Genomic DNA, 17,523 nt, shown 5'->3' on the forward strand with positions numbered 1-17,523 from the left:
AGACGACAGCGAGCCGAGCGACCCTGAGGGTGGCCAGGGGGGCTACATCTAAGAGATGGCTTTTTAGAACAGCTTTTTGTTGAGCCCACTAGGGGATCGGCTGTGCTGGATTGGGTGTTGTGCAATGATCCGGAGGTGATAAGGAACCCTTAGGGAACAGTGATCACAATATGTTCAAGTTCACTTTGAAATTTGAGAAGGAGAAACTAAATTCCAATGTGTCGGTATTTCAGTGGAGTAAAGGAAATTACAATGGCATGAGAGGGGAACTGGCCAAGGTTGACTGGAAAGGGACACCAGCAGGAAGGACAGCACAGCAGCAATGGCTGGAGTTTCTGCGGAAAATGAGGGAAGTGCAAGACAGACATATTCCAAATAAGAAGAAAAGTTTGAATGGAAGAAGGACACTACCATGGCTGACAAGTGAAGTCAGAGCTAAAGTAAAAGCAAAAGAGAGGGCATACAAGGAAGTGTTGGCGCGTGGCCAAGTGGTTAAGGCGTTGGACTAGTGATCTGAAGGTCATGAGTTTGAGCCTCAGCCGAGGCAGCATGTTGTGTCCTTAACACTTAACCACACATTGTCCTCATCACTTAACCACACATTGTCCTCATCACTCAACCACACATTGCTCCTGCACATTCCAGCGGCGGCGGTTGGTGCAGTATGGACAAGACACGACAAGACAAGGCAAAGCTAGTGGGAAGACAGAGGATTGGGAAGCTTTTAAAAACTTGCAGAAGAAAACTAAGAAGGTCATTAGGAGGGAAAAGATGAATTAGGAAAAGAAGCTGGGGATTAATATCAAAGAAGATACTGAAAGCTTTTTTAAATATATAAAGGGTAAAAGAGAGCTGAGGGTAGATATAGGACCATACAAAATGACGCTGGAGATATCGTAATGAGAGACACAGAGATGACAGAGGAACTGAATGTGTATTTTGCATCAGTCTTCACAGTGGAAGACATCTGCGGTATAGGGGACATTCAAGAGTGTCAGGGAAGTGAAGAATGTGCAGTGAAAATTATGACTGAGAAGGTGCTCTGAAAACTTAATGGTTTGAGGGTGGATAAGTCTCCTGGACCCGATAAAATGCACCCTCGAGTTCTAAAGGAAGGGACTGGAGAGATTGCAGAGGCATTAAAAATGATCTTTCAAGAATTGATAAATTCTGGCATATTACCAGATGACTGGAAAATTGCAAATGTGACTTAGCTATTTAGGAAGGGTCGAAGGCAGCAGAAAGGAAACTGTAGACCTGTAAACCTGACATCAGTGGTTGGGAAGTTGTTGGAATCGATTGTTAGGGAAGAGATTACGGAATACCTGGAGGCACATGACAAAATAGGCCAAAGTCAGCATGGTTTCCTGAAAGGAAAATCCTGCCTGACTAACCTACTGCAATTTTTTGAGGAAATTACAAGCACGGTAGACAAAGGAGATGCAGTAGATATGGTGTACTTGGATTTTCAGAAGGCCTTTGACAAGGTGCCGCACATGAGGCTGCTTAGCAAAATAAGAGCCTATGTAATTACAGGGAAGTTACTTGCATTGGTGCTGCATTGGCTGATTGGCAGAAAATAGAGGGTGGGAATAAAGGGATCCTATTCTGGCTGGCTGCCGGTTACCAGTGGAGTTCCACAGGGGTCAGTGTTGGGACCACTGCTTTTTACGATGTATGTCAATGATTTAGACTATGGAATTAATGGATTTTTGGCTAAATTTGCCAATGATACAAAGATAGGTGGAGGAGTGGGTCATGTTGAGGAAACAGAGAAACTTAGATAGTTTAGAGGAAGTGGCAAATGAAATACAATGTTGGAAAGTGTATGGTCATGCACTTTGGTGGAGGAAATAAATGGGCAGACTATTATTTAGATGGGAAAGAATTCAAAATGCAGAGATGCAAAGGGACTTGGGAGTCCTTGTGCAGGATACCCTAAAGGTTAACCTCCAGGTTTAGTTGGTGGTGAAGACAGCAAATGCAATGTTGGCATTCATTTCTAGAGGCATAGAATATAAGAGCTGGGACGTGATGTTGAGGCTGTATTGCTATATTTATGCTCTATTCTTGGTTGGTGCGGCTGTAACGAAACCCAATTTCCCTCGGGATCAATAAAGTATATCTATCTATCTATCTATCTATCTATCTATCTGTAAGGCACTCGTGAAATCAAACGGGAGTATTGTGTGCTGTTTTGGGCTCCTTATTTTAGAAAGGATATACTGACATTGGAAAGGGTTCAGAGAAGATTCACGAGAATGATTCCCGGAATGAAAGGGTTTCTGTATGAGGAACGTCTGGCAGCTCTTGGGCTGTATTCCTAGGAGTTCAGGAGAATGAGGGGGGATCTCATAGATACATTCCAAATGTTAAAAGGCCTGAACAGATTAGATATGGCAAAGTTATTTCCCATGGTAGGGGAGTCTAAGACAAGAGGGCACGATTTCAGGATTGAAGGACGTCCATTTAGAACAGAGATGAAGAGAAATTACTTTAGTCAGAGGGTGGGGATTCTGTGGAGTTTGTTGCCACGAGCGGCTGTGGAGGCCAAGCCATTGGGTGCATTTAAGGCAGAGATAGATAGGTTCTTGATTAGCCTTAATGCATTCAATGACTTGGCCTCCATAGCCACTTGTGGCAGCAAATTCCACAGAATCCCCACCCTGTGACTAAAGTGATTTCTCCACATCTCTGTTCTAAATGGACACCCTCCAATCCTGAAAGTAACTGTACTGTGAATCGAAAATCTAAGCATACCAGAAACTGCACTGTGAATTGAAAATCTAATTATATCAGAATTTCTACTGTGAATCGTAAATGTAAATATACCAGAAACTGTACTGTGAATCGAAATTCTAAAATGCAACAGCATAAGAAACAAAGCAGATTTGAAGGACTATTTGATGGTCTTTAAAAAAGCACATTTTGAAACTTGACAGAATATTAAATATTGAGGAGTAAGCAGTTGATGCTTCAGGCTGAGACTCTTCATTAGGACTGGAAAGGAAAATGTCAGAAGCCAGAATATTATACTACCCATTCCCTTCCAGTCCCAATGAAGGGTCTCGGCCCGAAACGTCAACTCTTTATTCATTCCACAGGAGCTGCCTGACATGCTGAGTTCCTTCAACATTTCGTATGTGTCGCTCCTGACCTCCAACATCTACAGATCTCTTGTAAGAATGATAAATATATTTGTTCAAATAAATATAGCAAGAGACGTTGAATATGGTTGTTTACCTGCAGTGAAGATCAGCACCTCCCAGGTCTTCGGCTGACACCTCCTCACCAGTTGCAGCTTTCACCTACACGTGGCCAACAATCAGAAGCTGTCATTAATATTTCTGCTTGCCAGTATGAGGGCAGGGCAAATGTTTCAGCAAAGAATGCTAGCTTCTGCACTTAACTTCCAAGGTATGTGTGTGGTTTAGTTTCTAGACAGTGGTGAATCCCAACCCATACTTGTGGATGTCATCGGTGGAGGCTAAAATTATGCTATTAAATATAAAGACCATAAGACTATAAGACATAGGAGTAGAATTAGGCCATTCAGCCCGAGTCTGAACCGCCATTCTATCATGGCTGATCCCAGGTCCCACTCAATCCCATACATCTGCCTTCTCGCCGTATCCTTTGATGCCCTGACCGATCAGGGAACGATCAACTACTGCCTCTAGTATACCCACAGCCTTGGTCACCACAGCAGTTTTTGGCCGAGCATTCAACAGATTTACTATTCCCTGGCTAAAAACGTTCCTCCTTACCTCTGTTCTGAAGTGTCGCCCCTCAATTCTGAGGCTGTGCCCTCTAGTTCTGGACACCCCCACCATAGAAAACATCCTCTCCACATCCACCCTATCTAGTCTTTTCAACATTCGGTACGTTTCAATGAGATCCCCCTGCATTCTTCTGAATTCTAGTCATCTAGTACTGAGAGTTAGGCACTCTCTTTATTCAGCTTCTTCCCTTCTGCCATCCAATTCCTAAATGGTCATTGAACCCATGAACACCAGCTCACTTTTTTTAATATGCATTATTTCTGTTTTTGCAGGATTCTTAATCTATTCAATATACAGATATTGTAATTGATTTATTTATTTATTTATTTTTACCTTTTTTTTCTTCTATATTACGTATTGCATTGAACTGCTGCTGCTAAGTTAACAAACTTGGTGACACATGCCGGTGATAATAAACCTGATTCTGATTGTCACTTATATGCTGGTAAACGTAGAACATAGAACACAACAGCATAGTACAGGCCAAGGGCCTCCGGCCCACGACGTTCAGGCAACTTTTTAACCTACTCCAAGATCAATCTTACCCTTCCCTCCCACATAGCCCTCCATTTTTCTTTCATCTGCATGCCTATCTACGAGTCTCTTAAATATCCCTGCTGTATCTGCCTCTGCCGCGACTCCTGGCAGTGTGTTCCATGTACACACCAGTCTCTGTGTGAAAAACCTACCTACCATATTCTCCTTATGTTTTCCTTCAAGTACTTTAAAATTATGCCCACTCAAATGAACCATTTCTGTCCTTGGAAAGAGTATCTGGTTATCCATTCAATTTATGCCTCTTAGCTGTGACTGTAACCTTTTGGTATATTTTTGTACATTTGTCGTGAATAATAAAAATTCAGTCAGAAACACCTGATAGATTGAATCCTAAAGCTGAACCTGGTAAATGACAAGGGCACAGCTATTCATATGAAGTTGTTATGACAAATATCAGCTTGATCATCATCTTCACCCCAATCCCAGAGTTTCATACACATAGACACTACACGTACCAGAGGTGGGCCTCCTAAGAAAATTGTTCCTTGATTCTTCACGATAATACTTTCATCAGCCATGGCAGGTACATATGCCCCTCCTGCTGTGCATGAACCCATCACCACTGCAATCTAGAAACAGAGAAATAATCAAAAAATTTACAAGTTGTTTTTATTATCAGAACTGCTCCTAGGTGAGCTATTCAGCTGAATATCAGAAATGTTTCATTGTGAGTTATACAGTTTAATATCATAACTGTTTCATTTTGAATTATTCAGTTTAATATCAGAATAACTTCGTGAACTATTCTCACTGTTTCACAGTGGAGTTTTTTTAACCATTCTCACTGTTTCATAGAACATACAATGTTGTGCCGAGCATGTAACCTACTCTAGAAACTGTGGGAAGCGAAGGAGGAGATTGCTGCTCCAGAAACAGTCTAGCATTTCCCTAGCACACAGCCCTCTATTTTTCTGAGCTCCATCTACCTATCTAAAAGACTATTAAAATACTCTATTGTATCCGCTTCCACTACCACCGCCTGCAGTGCATTCCACACATCCACCACTCTCTGAAAAACTTACCCTCGGTACCTATTTCCAAGCACCTTGAAACTATGCCCCCTCGTGTTAGCCATTTCAGCCCTGGGAAAAAGCCTCTGGCTATCCACATGATCGAAGCCTCTCATCATCTTATACACCTCTATCAGGTCACCTCTCATCCTCCGATGCTCCAAGGAGAAAAGGCCAAGTTCACTCAACCTATTCTCATAAAGCACACTCTCCAATCCAGGCAACATCCTTGTAAATCTCCTGTGCATTCTCTCTATAGTATCCACATCTTTCCCGTAGTGAGGTGACCAGAACTGAACACAGTACTCCGTGGAGTCTGACCAGGGTCCTATATAGCTGTAAAATTACCTCACGGCTCTTGAACTCAATCCCACAGTTGATGAAGGCCAACACATCATACACCTTCTTAACAACACTGTCAACCTGCACAGCAGCTTTCAGAGTCCTATGGACACGGGCCCCAAGATCTCTCAGATCCTGCACACTGCCAAGAATTGCACCATTAATATTATATTCTGTCTTCAAATTTGGCCTACCAAAATGAACCACATCACACTTATCTGGGTTGAAATCCATCTGCCACTTCTCAGCCCAGTTCTGCATCCTATCGATGTCCTCTGACAACCCTCCACGCTATCCACAAAACCCCCAACTTCTGTGCCATCAGCAAACTTACCAATCCACTCTTCTACTCCTTCATCAAGGTCATTTATGAAAATCACAAAGAGGAGGGGTCCCAGAACAGATCCCTGAGGCACACCACTGGTCACCGATCTCCATGCAGAATATGACCCGTCTACAACCAGCCTTTGCCTTCTGTGGGCAAGTCAATTCTGGATCCACAAAGCAATGTCCCCTTGGATCCCATGCCTCTTTACATTCTGAAGGAGCCTTGCATGGGGAACCTTATCAAATGCCTTACTGAAATCCATACACACTACATCCACTGCTCTACCTTCACCAGTGTGTTTTGTTACATCCTCAAAGAATTTGATCAGTCTCATAAAACACAACCTACCCTTGACAAAGCCATGCTGACTATCACTTATCAGATTATATCTCTCCAATTGCTTATAAATCCTGTCTCTCAGGTTCTTTTCCAACAACTTGCCCACCAATGAAGTCAGACTCACTGGTCTATGATTTCCTGGGTTATCTCTACTACCTTTCTTGAACAAGGAAACAACACTTGTAACCCTCCAATCCTCTGGTACTTCTCCCGTCCCTATTGATGACGCAAAGATTATCACAAGAGGCTCAGCAATCTCCTCCCTCGTTTCCACAGTAGCCTGGGGTATATCTCATGTGGTCCCAGTGACTTATCTAACTTAATGCTTTTCAAAAGTTCCAGCACATCCTCTTTCTATATGCTTAAGTGTTTTAGTCATCCCCACAATTGGCAAGGTCCTGTTTCCCTGGTGAACAATGAAGCAAAGTTTTCATTAAGTATTGAATTGACTTTATCCCTTACATCCTTCACATACATGACAAGTAAAAATATTTACATTATGTCTCCATCTAAATGTGCCATGTGCAATCATAGTAATTTATAATAAATAGAACAGTCAATGTAATATAGAAATACACTCAGATCAGCGTGAGTTCATCAGTCTGATGGCCTGGTGGAAGAAGCTGTCCCGGAGCCTGTTAGTGCTTTTATGCTGCGGTACTGTTTCCTGGATGGTAGTCACTGGAATAGATCGTGGTTGGGGTGACTCGGGTCTCCAGTGATCCTATGGGCCCTTTTTACACACCTGTCCTTGTAAATGCCCTGAATCGTGGGAAGTTCACAACTACAGATGCACTGGGCTGTCCGCACCACTCTCTGCAGAGCCCTGCGATTAAGGGAGGTACAGTTCCCATACCAGGCAGTGATGCAGCCAGTCAGGATGCTCTCAATTGTGCCCCAATAGAAAGTTCTTAGGATTTGGGGGCCCATACCAAACTTCCTCAACCGTCTGAGATGAGAGAGGTGCTGTTGTGCCTTTTTCACCACACAGTCAGTATGCATAGACCACGTGAGATCCTCGGTGATGTGGATGCCGAGGAACCTGAAGCTGTTCACCCTCTCAACCCCAGGTCCATTGATGTAAATAGGGGTCAGCCCGTCTCCATTCCTCCTGTAATCCACAACCAGCTCCCTTGTTTTGGCGACATTGAGGGAGAGATGACACAATGAGATGACACAGCGGTGTCAAGACCTCCGCTACCTTCTCCAACTCCATGCACGTTTCCACTATCGCACCTGATTGGTCCTATTCTTAAATGGCTCATCTTCTTCCCCTTCACATACTTGTAGAATGCCTTGGGTTTCATGGTGTTATTAACTATTATTAACTATTCTCACTGTCTCATGGTGAGTTTTTAACTACACACTGTTTCATGCCATCTTATTAACTATTCTCACCATTTCATGGAGAGTTATTAATTATTCTCAACTTTTCATGGTGAGTTATTAACCATTCTCATTGGTTCATGGTGGAGTTTTTAACTATTCTTATTGTTTTATGGTGAGTTATTAAGTACACACTGTTTCATGTCATGTTATTGACTCTCACTACTTCACAGTGAGTTATTAACTATCCTCACTGGTTCACAGTGGAGTTTTTAACTATTCTCACTGTTTCCCGGTGGTTATTAACCATTCTCACTGTTTCATGGTGAGTTATTAACCATTAACCACTCAGGTCAGTGAACAGCGGGTTGTTACAGTAAAATAGAGCTTTGACCAGCAACCAATCTGGACATCGGAAGTTTTGACAAGAGAGTATTTCACTCAGGTACACTGTCCGAGTACAAAAGGAAGTAGTGGGTCACTACCACAAAATAGAGCTCTGATCAACGACCAATTCATGTTTTGGATTAGTTAGCAAGAGCAAATTAAAGGAAGGCAGGGCCAAGGACAGAGTTGGAGTGGTTATCCTGAGGCTTTAGCTCTTTGTGGCTTTAGTAGTCAGATAAAGCAAACAAAAGAAAGCTCAAGGGTAAGTTTTTTTGCTCCTTCCTTTCTTTATATCTGCTCAGCTAGGACAGTAGAAAATCCAGGCAAGATAATGGAATGCTCCTCTTGTGGGATGTGAGAAGGCAGGGAGGCTTCCAGTGTCCCTGACAACTACAAATGCAAGATGTGCATCCAGCTGCGGCTTCTAACAATCTGCATTAAGAAGTTGGAGCTGGATCCGGATGAACTCCAGATCATTAGGGAGGCTGAAGGGGGTGATAGGTAGGACATATAGAGAGGTAGTTACACCCAAGGTGCAAGACACAGGAAACTGAGTGACAGTCAGGAAGGGAAAGAGGTCAAGGAGCCAACACAGAGTACCCTTGTAACCACCCCCCTTAACAACGGGTATCTCACTTTGGGTATCATCCGGGGTGATGACCTGAAAGAGGAAAGTCACAGTTATCAGGTCTCCAACACTGAGTCCAGCTCTGCAACTCAGAAGGGAAGTGGGGTACGACAGGGGGAGGATAAGTGATGAGGTTCTGCAAAGGGAGTTTAGGGAGTTGGGTGCTAAGTTAAAGGGAAGGGCACCTGAACTGGAGGGGAACTAATTTCCTGGTGGGAAAGTTTGTTAATTTGAGAGGGAGAAGCACAAGTAACATGTATCAGTGTCACAATGGTATATAGGGAATTACAGAGACATGAGGGAGGAGCTTGCCCAGGTGAATTGGAAGGGGATACTGGTGGGGATGATGACAGAGTAGAGGTGGCTGAAGTTTCTGGGAATAGTTCACAAGGCGCAGGATAGATATGTCCCACAGAAGAAGTTGCTCTCAAATGGCAGGTCTAGGCAACCATGGCTGACAAGGGAAATCAAGGTCTGCATAAAAGCCAATGAAAGGGCATATAAGGTAGCAAAAGTGAATGGGAAGTTGGATGATTGGGAAGCTTTTAAAATCCAACAAAAGGCAACTAAAAAAGCTATAAGGGAAAAGATGAAATATGAGGGCAAACTAGTAAATAATATAAAGCAGGATACTAACAACAGGAATTCTGCAGATGCTGGAAATTCAAGCAACACACATCAAAGTTGCTGGTGAACGCAGCAGGCCAGGCAGCATCTCTAGGAAGAGGTGCAGTCGACGTTTCAGGCCGAGACCCTTCGTCAGGACTAACTGAAGGAAGAGTGAGTAAGGGTACTGTGAGCAGGATACTAGAAGTTTTTTCAGTTATATAAAGTATAAAAGGGAGGTGAGTGTCGATATTGGACCACTGGAAAATGATGCTGGTGAGGGAGATATGGGGTGCGGAAGACACTAGCTGTATGCCAGAGGTCCATGAGTGTCAGGGAGTAGCAGAGAATGCCATTGGTATTACAAAGGAAAGAGTGCTAGGCAATCTCAAAGGTCTTAAGGTGGATAAGTCACCTGGACCAGATGACTATAGCCCAGAGTCCTGAAGGAGGTTGCTGAAGAGATAACGAATGCATTGGTCATAATCTTTGAAGAATCAGGTCCCAGAGGACTAGAAGATTGCAAATGTCACTCCACTCTTTAAGAAGGGAGGAGGACAAAAGAGAGGAAGTTATAGGCCATTTAGCCTAACCTCAGTGGTTGGGAAAGTGTCAGAGTCTGTTATTAAGGACAAGGTTTCGGGCTACTTGGAGACGAATGATAAAATAAGTCAAAGTCAGCATAGTTCCTGTAAATGGAAAGTTTGCCTGCCAAATCTGTTAGAATTCTTTGAGGAAGTAACAAGCAGGGTGGACAAAAGAGAGGTAGTGCGATGTCATTTACTTATATTTTCAGAAGGCATTTGATAAGACTGCTTAACAAGATAAAATTCTATGACGTTACAGGAAAGATACTGGCATGGATAGCGGAATGGCTGACAGACAGGAGGCAGTGAGTGGGAATAAAAGGGGACTTTTCTGGTTGGCTGCCAGTGACTAGTGGTGTTCCTCAGGGATCAGTATTGGGACTGCTACTTTTCTCATTGTTTGTCAGTGATTTAGATAGTGGAATTGATGGTTTTGTGGCAAATTTTGCAGATGATATGAAGATAGGTGGAAGGGTAGAGAGTGTTGAGGAAGCAATGCGATTGCAGCAGGACTTAGACAAATTGGAAGAATGGGCAAAAACGTGGCAGATGGATACAGTGTTGGGAAATGTATGACAATGCGTTTTGGTAAAAGGAACAATAGTGCAGACTATTATCTAAATGGGGAGAAAGTTCAAACATCAGAGACGCAAAGGGACTCGGGAGTCCTTCTGCAAGACTCCCAGAAGGTTAATTTACAGGTTGAGTCTGTGATAAAGAAGGCACATGCAATGTTGGCATTTATTTCAAGGGGAATAGAATATAAAAACAAGAAGATAATGCTGAAGCTTTATGAAACAATAGTCAGGCTGCACTTAGTATTGTCAAGAGTTTTGGGCCCCTTATCTCCAAAAGAGTGTATTGTAATTGGAGAGAGTCCAGAGAGGTTTCAGAGGATGATTCTGGGAATGAAGACATTGACATCTGAGGAACATTTGTCATCTTTAGGTCTGTACTCTCTGTAATTTAGAAAAACGCATGGGGATCTCAGTGAAAACTACAGAATGTTGAAAGGACTGGATAAGGTGGATATGGAGAGAATGTTCCCTCTGGTGGGGGTATCCAGAACTTGACGAACTAGCCTCATAATTGAGGGATATCTTTAGCCATTTCAGTCTCTGCCTACCACACGATCAATGCCTCTCATCATCTTGTACACCTCTATCAGGTCACCTCTCATCCTCCAAGGGGAAAAGTCCAAGTTCACTCAACCTATTCTCATAAGCTATGCCCTCCAATCCAGGCAACATCATTGTAAATCTCCTCTGCACTCTCTCCACATCCACATCCTTCCTGTAGTGAGGTGATCAGAACTGAACACAGTAGACCAAGTGGGGTCTGACCAAAGTCTTATATAGCTGTAACAATACCTCACGGCTGTTGAATTCAATCCCATGGTTGATTAATGCCATATGCCTGCTTTACAACACTGTCAACCTGCGCAGCAGCTTTGAGTGTCCTATAGACATGGACCCCGAGATCTCCCTGATCCTCTACACTGCCAAGAGTCTTACTATATTAATATAGCGTTAATTCTATATTCTGTCTTCAAATTTGACATACCAAAATGAACCACTTCACACTTATCTGGGTTGAACTCTATCTGCCACTTCTCAGCCCAGTTCTGCATCCTATCAATGTCCCATTGTAACCTCTGACAACCCTTCAGACTGTCCACAACACCCCCAACCTTTGTGTCATCAGCAAACTTATCAACCCACCCTTCTACTTCCTCATCCAGGTCATTTATAAAAATCACGAGAGGAGCAATCGCAGAACAGATCCCTGCGGAACACCACTGGTCACCCACCTCCATTAACTATTCTCACTGTTTCCTGGTGAGTTAGTAACTATTCTCACTGTTCCAAGCTAGAGTTATTCACCATTCTCACTGTTTCATGGTGAGTTATTAACTATTCTCACTGTTTCATGGTAGAATTATTCACAATTCTCATTGTTTCATGGTGAGTTCTTACTACTCTCACTGTTTCACAGTGGCATTATTAACTATTCTCACTGATTCATGGCAAATTATTAACTATACTCATTTAAAGAATATAACTTGCCACTCATGCATTTGTTTGTGATTCCTCCCCTATGATTTATTTGATCAAATAACATCATATTTTTTATTTAACCAACACACATCAAAGTTGCTGGTGAACGCAGCAGGCCAGGCAGTATCTGTAGGAAGAGGTGCAGTCGACGTTTCAGGCCGAGACCCTTCGTCAGGACTAACTGAAGGAAGAGTGAGTAAGGGATTTGAAAGTTGGAGGGGGAGGGGGAGATCCAAAATGATAGGAGAAGACAGGAGGGGGAGGGATAGAGCCAAGAGCTGGACAGGTGATAGGCAAAAGGGGATACGAGAGGATCATGGGACAGGAGGTCCAGGAAGAAAGACGGGGGGGGGGGGAGGACCCAGAGGATGGGCAAGATGTATATTCAGAGGGACAGAGGGAGAAAAAGGAGAGTGAGAGAAAGAATGTGTGTATAAAAATAAGTAACAGATGGGGTACGAGGGGGAGGTGGGGCCTTAGCGGAAGTTAGAGAAGTCGATGTTCATGCCATCAGGTTGGAGGCTACCCAGACGGAATATAAGGTGTTGTTCCTCCAACCTGAGTGTGGCTTCATCTTTACAGTAGAAGAGGCCGTGGATAGACATGTCAGAATGGGAATGGGATGTGGAATTAAAATGTGTAGCCACTGGGAGATCCTGCTTTCTCTGGCGGACAGAGCGTAGATGTTCAGCAAAGCGGTCTCCCAGTCTGCGTCGGGTCTCGCCAATATATAAAAGGCCACATCGGGAGCACCGGACGCAGTATATCACCCCAGTCGACTCACAGGTGTAGTGTTGCCTCACCTGGAAGGACTGTTTGGAGCCCTGAATGGTGGTAAGGGAGGAAGTGTAAGGGCATGTGTAGCACTTGTTCCGCTTACACGGATAAGTGCCAGGAGGGAGATCAGTGAGGAGGGATGAGGGGGACAAATGGACAAGGGAGTTGTGTAGGGAGCGATCCTTGCGGAATGCAGAGAGAGGGGGGGAGGGAAAGATGTGCTTAGTGGTGGGATCCCGTTGGAGGTGGCGGAAGTTACGGAGAATAATATGTTGGACCCGGAGGCTGGTGGGGTGGTAGGTGAGGACCAGGGGAACCCTATTCCTAGTGGGGTGGCGGGAGGATGGAGTGAGAGCAGATGTAGGTGAAATGGGGGAGATGCGTTTAAGAGCAGAGTTGATAGTGGAGGAAGGGAAGCCCCTTTCTTTAAAAAATGAAGACATCTCCCTCGTCCTAGAATGAAAAGCCTCATCCTGAGAGCAGATGCGGCGGAGACGGAGGAATTGCGAGAAGGGGATGGCGTTTTTGCAAGAGACAGGGTGAGAAGAGGAATAGTCCAGATAGCTATGAGAGTCAGTAGGCTTATAGTAGACATCAGTGGATAAGCTGTCTCCAGAGACAGAGACAGAAAGATCTAGAAAGGGAAGGGAGGTGTCGGAAATGGACCGGGTAAACTTGAGGGCAGGGTGAAAGTTGGAGGCAAAGTTAATAAAGTCAACGAGTTCTGCATGCGTGCAGGAAGCAGCGCCAATGCAGTCGTCGATGTGGCGAAGGAAAAGTGGGGGACAGATACCAGAATAGGCACGGAACATAAATTGTTCCACAAACCCAACAAAAAGGCAGGCATAGCTAGGACCCATACGGGTGCCCATAGCTACACCTTTAGTTTGGAGGAAGTGGGAGGACCCCAAGCTTGAAGAAGCTTGGCCTTTTCATTTCCACACTTATATATGCATGAACTTTGCTAACCTGTTTGATTTATCTGATTTTTATATTACTGTATTATGTAGTTACTTATAAAATAGCTTATGATAACAGCAATACCAGACTTCAGCTGTTTTCCATTTCTGCTGGTTCTTTAACCCGTTACAGGGTATGTAACAAGGGGTTCAATGCCCACCGCTGCCAGTAAGGAATTTGTACATTCTGCTCATGACCGCGTGGGTTTTCTCCCATATGCCAAAGACACACGGTTAGGGTTAATGGGCAGTGAACATGCTAGAAGCGTGATGGCAGTTGGGGGCTCCCCAGCACAATCCTCGCTGATTTGATTTGACACATACAATGCATGTCACTTTATGTTTCAATGTACATTTGACAAATAAAGCTAATTGTTTCTGCAGGAGATGTGAACTAACCAGATACCACAGTTCATCTCTTCTCCAACAGTGCACTTGAAAATATATTGAATGTTGAATCCTTAATTATGAGATTGTTATCAAAGATATAAATGAATAATTTATCCTCAGCGAATTATTAGTCTCAAATAGGAATTCTTTTTCTGAGAGAAACTTTGAGGCGTATAAGCAATTTTGACTTTTTTTTATATATTGCATTTAAACTAACTAAATGGAAACAATGAATCTAAAATCATTCCTTTACCTGAGCAATTCCCATTGAAGACATAACGGCCTGATTATAAAAGATACGTCCAAAATGGTCTCTATCTGGAAACACATCTGCTTGTCGTGGGAGATTTGCACCACCTGAGTCAACTGATTGAAGACACATAACGGAGACAACATGTAAAACACCAAATGTACTACCTTTCTTCTCTATTATATTCAATTTCAATCCTACCTCAATCAGAGAACATGAAAGGGTCATTTTAACAATTCTTAACATTTGTCCAAAATTTTGCTAATATATCTGTCATTTGGCAGAAATAATGTTCGACAAATTCCTCTGTAATTTGCCTCAATGGAAAAACACAAATATATGTTTTGACGAAGTTACTGAAAGTGAAATGTTACCACGCCGTTTCTTTCCACAAAGGTTGCCTGAGTCATTGAATGTTCTGAACTGATTTTATTTCAGCTCCCAGCATCTGGTGTTCTTTTGATATTCTTTGAATACAAGATATGCATGGTCAACTCACGATCATGAAGGAATTAAGAGTACATAGGACAGCATTTCAGTTTATCCAGTCCATGCTGCTGTTCGTACTTCCCCAAACCTTCCTTCATTTAAATCTGTCTGCAGGGGCTCTCTTGTATGCTTGTCCAAGCTCCCTCTACACTAACCACCAGGCTGTGGGTAAGGAAGCTTTTTCTGAAGTCCACCTTGATTTTTGTATTGTAGATCACCGAACAGGACTAATGTTTAAAACACCTCCAGTAGATCACTAAACATATCAAACGTTTAAAGATATCCTGTAGATCACTAAACATGTGAAACATATAAACACCTCCTGTAGATCACATCAGGTCCCAAGGGAAGGGAGGCCCAACTTGATCATCATTTTATGATGTGGAAATCATACTTATCCCACTATCATTTTCCATAATATGGCAAGAAAAATTGTCTCTCATATCTTCAGTATCGTAAGACCAGAAGACAAAAGAATAGAATTGGGTCATTTGGCCGATCGAGGCTGCTCTGCCACTCTATCATGAAATTCCTAATCTTTTCTAAAATTGATGCCACTCTAGTCTGAGGATGTTTTCTCTGGTCCTAGACTCACCCACTATAGGAAACGTCCTCTCTATATCCAACTCTATTTTAGGTCTTTCAATGTCCGATAGGTTTCAATGTAATCGTCCCTCATTTTTCCAAACCCCAGCGAGCACAGGCCCAGAGCCATCAAACACTCCTCATATGCTAACCCTTTCATTCTTGGGATCATTCTCGTGAATCTCCTCTGGACCCTCTCCAAAGCCAGCACATCTTTTCTTAGGTAAGGGGCCCAAAACTGCTCATAATAGTCCAAGTAGTCTAGCCAATGCCTTATAATGCCTCAGTATCACATCCTTATTCTTATTATTCCAACTCTCTCAATGAATGTGTACAGTGCATTTGCCTTCCTGCCACTGACTCAATCTGCAAGTTATTCTTTAGGGGATCCTGCACACGGACTCTCGAGCCCCTTTACAATTCGGATTTGAAAATTTTCTCCCCATTTACAAAATAGTCTACGTCATTATTCCTTCTTCCAGAGTGCATGACTATAGACTTCTCTACCCTGTTTTCCATCTGCCACTTCTTTGCCCATTTTCCTAATCTGTCTATATCCTTCTGCAGACTCTCTGCTTCCTCAATACCACCTTTCCCTCCACCTACATTTGTGTCATCCATAAACTTGGCCACAAAGGCATCAATTCCGTCATCCAAGTCATTGACATAGAATGTAAGAAGAGGTCCCAATACCATCCCCTGTGGAACACCACTGGCTACTGCCAGACCAGCATAAAGCCACCTTTTATTCCCACCCTTCGCCTTCCCCCAGTTGGGAAGAGAGTACCTTTTCTGTAATACCACGAGCTCGCATCTTGCTAACCAGCCTCATGTGCGGCAGCCTTGTTAAAGGCCTTCTGAAAATCCAAGTAAACAAAATTCACCTATTCTCCTTTGTCTATCCTGCTTGTTATTTCCTCAAAGAATTCCAATAGATTTGTCAGTCAAGATTTCCGATTAAGGAAACTATGCTGACTACAGTCTATTTTATCATGTTCCCTGAAATCTGATCTTTAGCAATAAACTCCAACACCTTTCCAACCACTGAATTCAGGATAACTGCCCTATAATTTCTTTTGGGGTGCTTCCCTCCCTTCTTAAGGAGTGAAGTGCCATTTGCAGTTTTCCAGTCCTCTGGAACTACTCCAGAATCTAGTGATTCTTGAAAGATCAGAATCAAGTTTACAATCACCTGCATCTGTCATGAAATGTGTTAATTTAGCAGCAGCAGTACAATTCATGATAATATAGAAATAAAAAAAATAAAATAAATAAGTAAATCAATTACAGCAAGTGTGTGTGTGTGTGTGTTTGTGTGTGTGTGTGTGTGTGTGTGTGTGTGTGTGCGCGTGTGTGTGTGCGTGTGTGCGCGTGCGTGTGTGCGCGTGTGTGTGTGTGTGTGCGCATGTGTGTGTGTGTGTTTGTGTGCGTGTGTGTGTGTGTGTGTGTGTGTGCGTGTGTGTGTGTGTGTGTGTGTGTGCGTGTGTGTGTGTGCATGGGCGTGTGTGTGTGTGTGTGTGTGTGTGTGTGTGCGTGCGTGTGTGTGTGTGTGTGTGTGTGCATGGGCGTGTGTGTGTGTGTGCGTGCGCATGTGCGTGCGTGTGTGTGCGTGTGCGTGCGTGTGTGTATGTGTTTGTGTGTGTGTGTGCGTGTGTGTGTGTATGTGTTTGTGTGTGTGTGCGTGTGTGTGTGTGTATGTGTTTGTGTGTGTGTGCGTGTGTGTGTCTGCATGCGTGCGTGTGTGTGTGCGTGTGTGTGTTTGTGTGTTTGTGTGTGTGTGTGTGCGCGCATGGGCGTGTGTGTGTGTGTGCGTGCGTGTGTGTGTGTGTGTGTGTTTGTGTGTGTGTGTGTGTGTGTGTGTGCATGGGCGTGTGTGTGTGTGTGTGTGTGTGTGTGCATGGGCGTGTGTGTGTGTGCGTGTGTGTGTGCATGGGTGTGTGTGTGTGTGTGTGTGTGTGTGTGTGTATGGGCGTGTGTGTGTGTGTGTGTGTGTGTGTGTGCGAGTGTGTGGGTGTGGGTGTGTGTGTGTGTGCGTGTGTGTGTGCGTGTGTGTGTGCACGCGCACACAAAAACCAAAATAATATATTTTTTAAATGTGAGGTAATGTTCATGAGTTCAATATT

The 17,523-nt window shown here is 43.5% G+C and overlaps 1 protein-coding gene across 1 annotated transcript in view; it reads right to left on the reverse strand.

The window, feature by feature from the left end:
• Window positions 1–17,523, reverse strand: part of mccc2 (methylcrotonyl-CoA carboxylase subunit 2) — a 124,287-nt gene that overhangs the window by 68,601 nt on the left and 38,163 nt on the right. The window contains exons 6-8 of the mRNA XM_072281174.1: window positions 14,330–14,442; window positions 4,796–4,909; window positions 3,244–3,308 (exon numbers count right to left, since the gene is read on the reverse strand). Coding sequence (XP_072137275.1) covers window positions 3,244–3,308; window positions 4,796–4,909; window positions 14,330–14,442 — 292 coding nt within the window. The remainder of the gene's footprint in view (window positions 1–3,243; window positions 3,309–4,795; window positions 4,910–14,329; window positions 14,443–17,523) is intronic.

This window comes from Mobula birostris, chromosome 17, assembly GCF_030028105.1.
Source record: "Mobula birostris isolate sMobBir1 chromosome 17, sMobBir1.hap1, whole genome shotgun sequence".
Classification (NCBI taxonomy): domain Eukaryota; kingdom Metazoa; phylum Chordata; class Chondrichthyes; order Myliobatiformes; family Myliobatidae; genus Mobula; species Mobula birostris.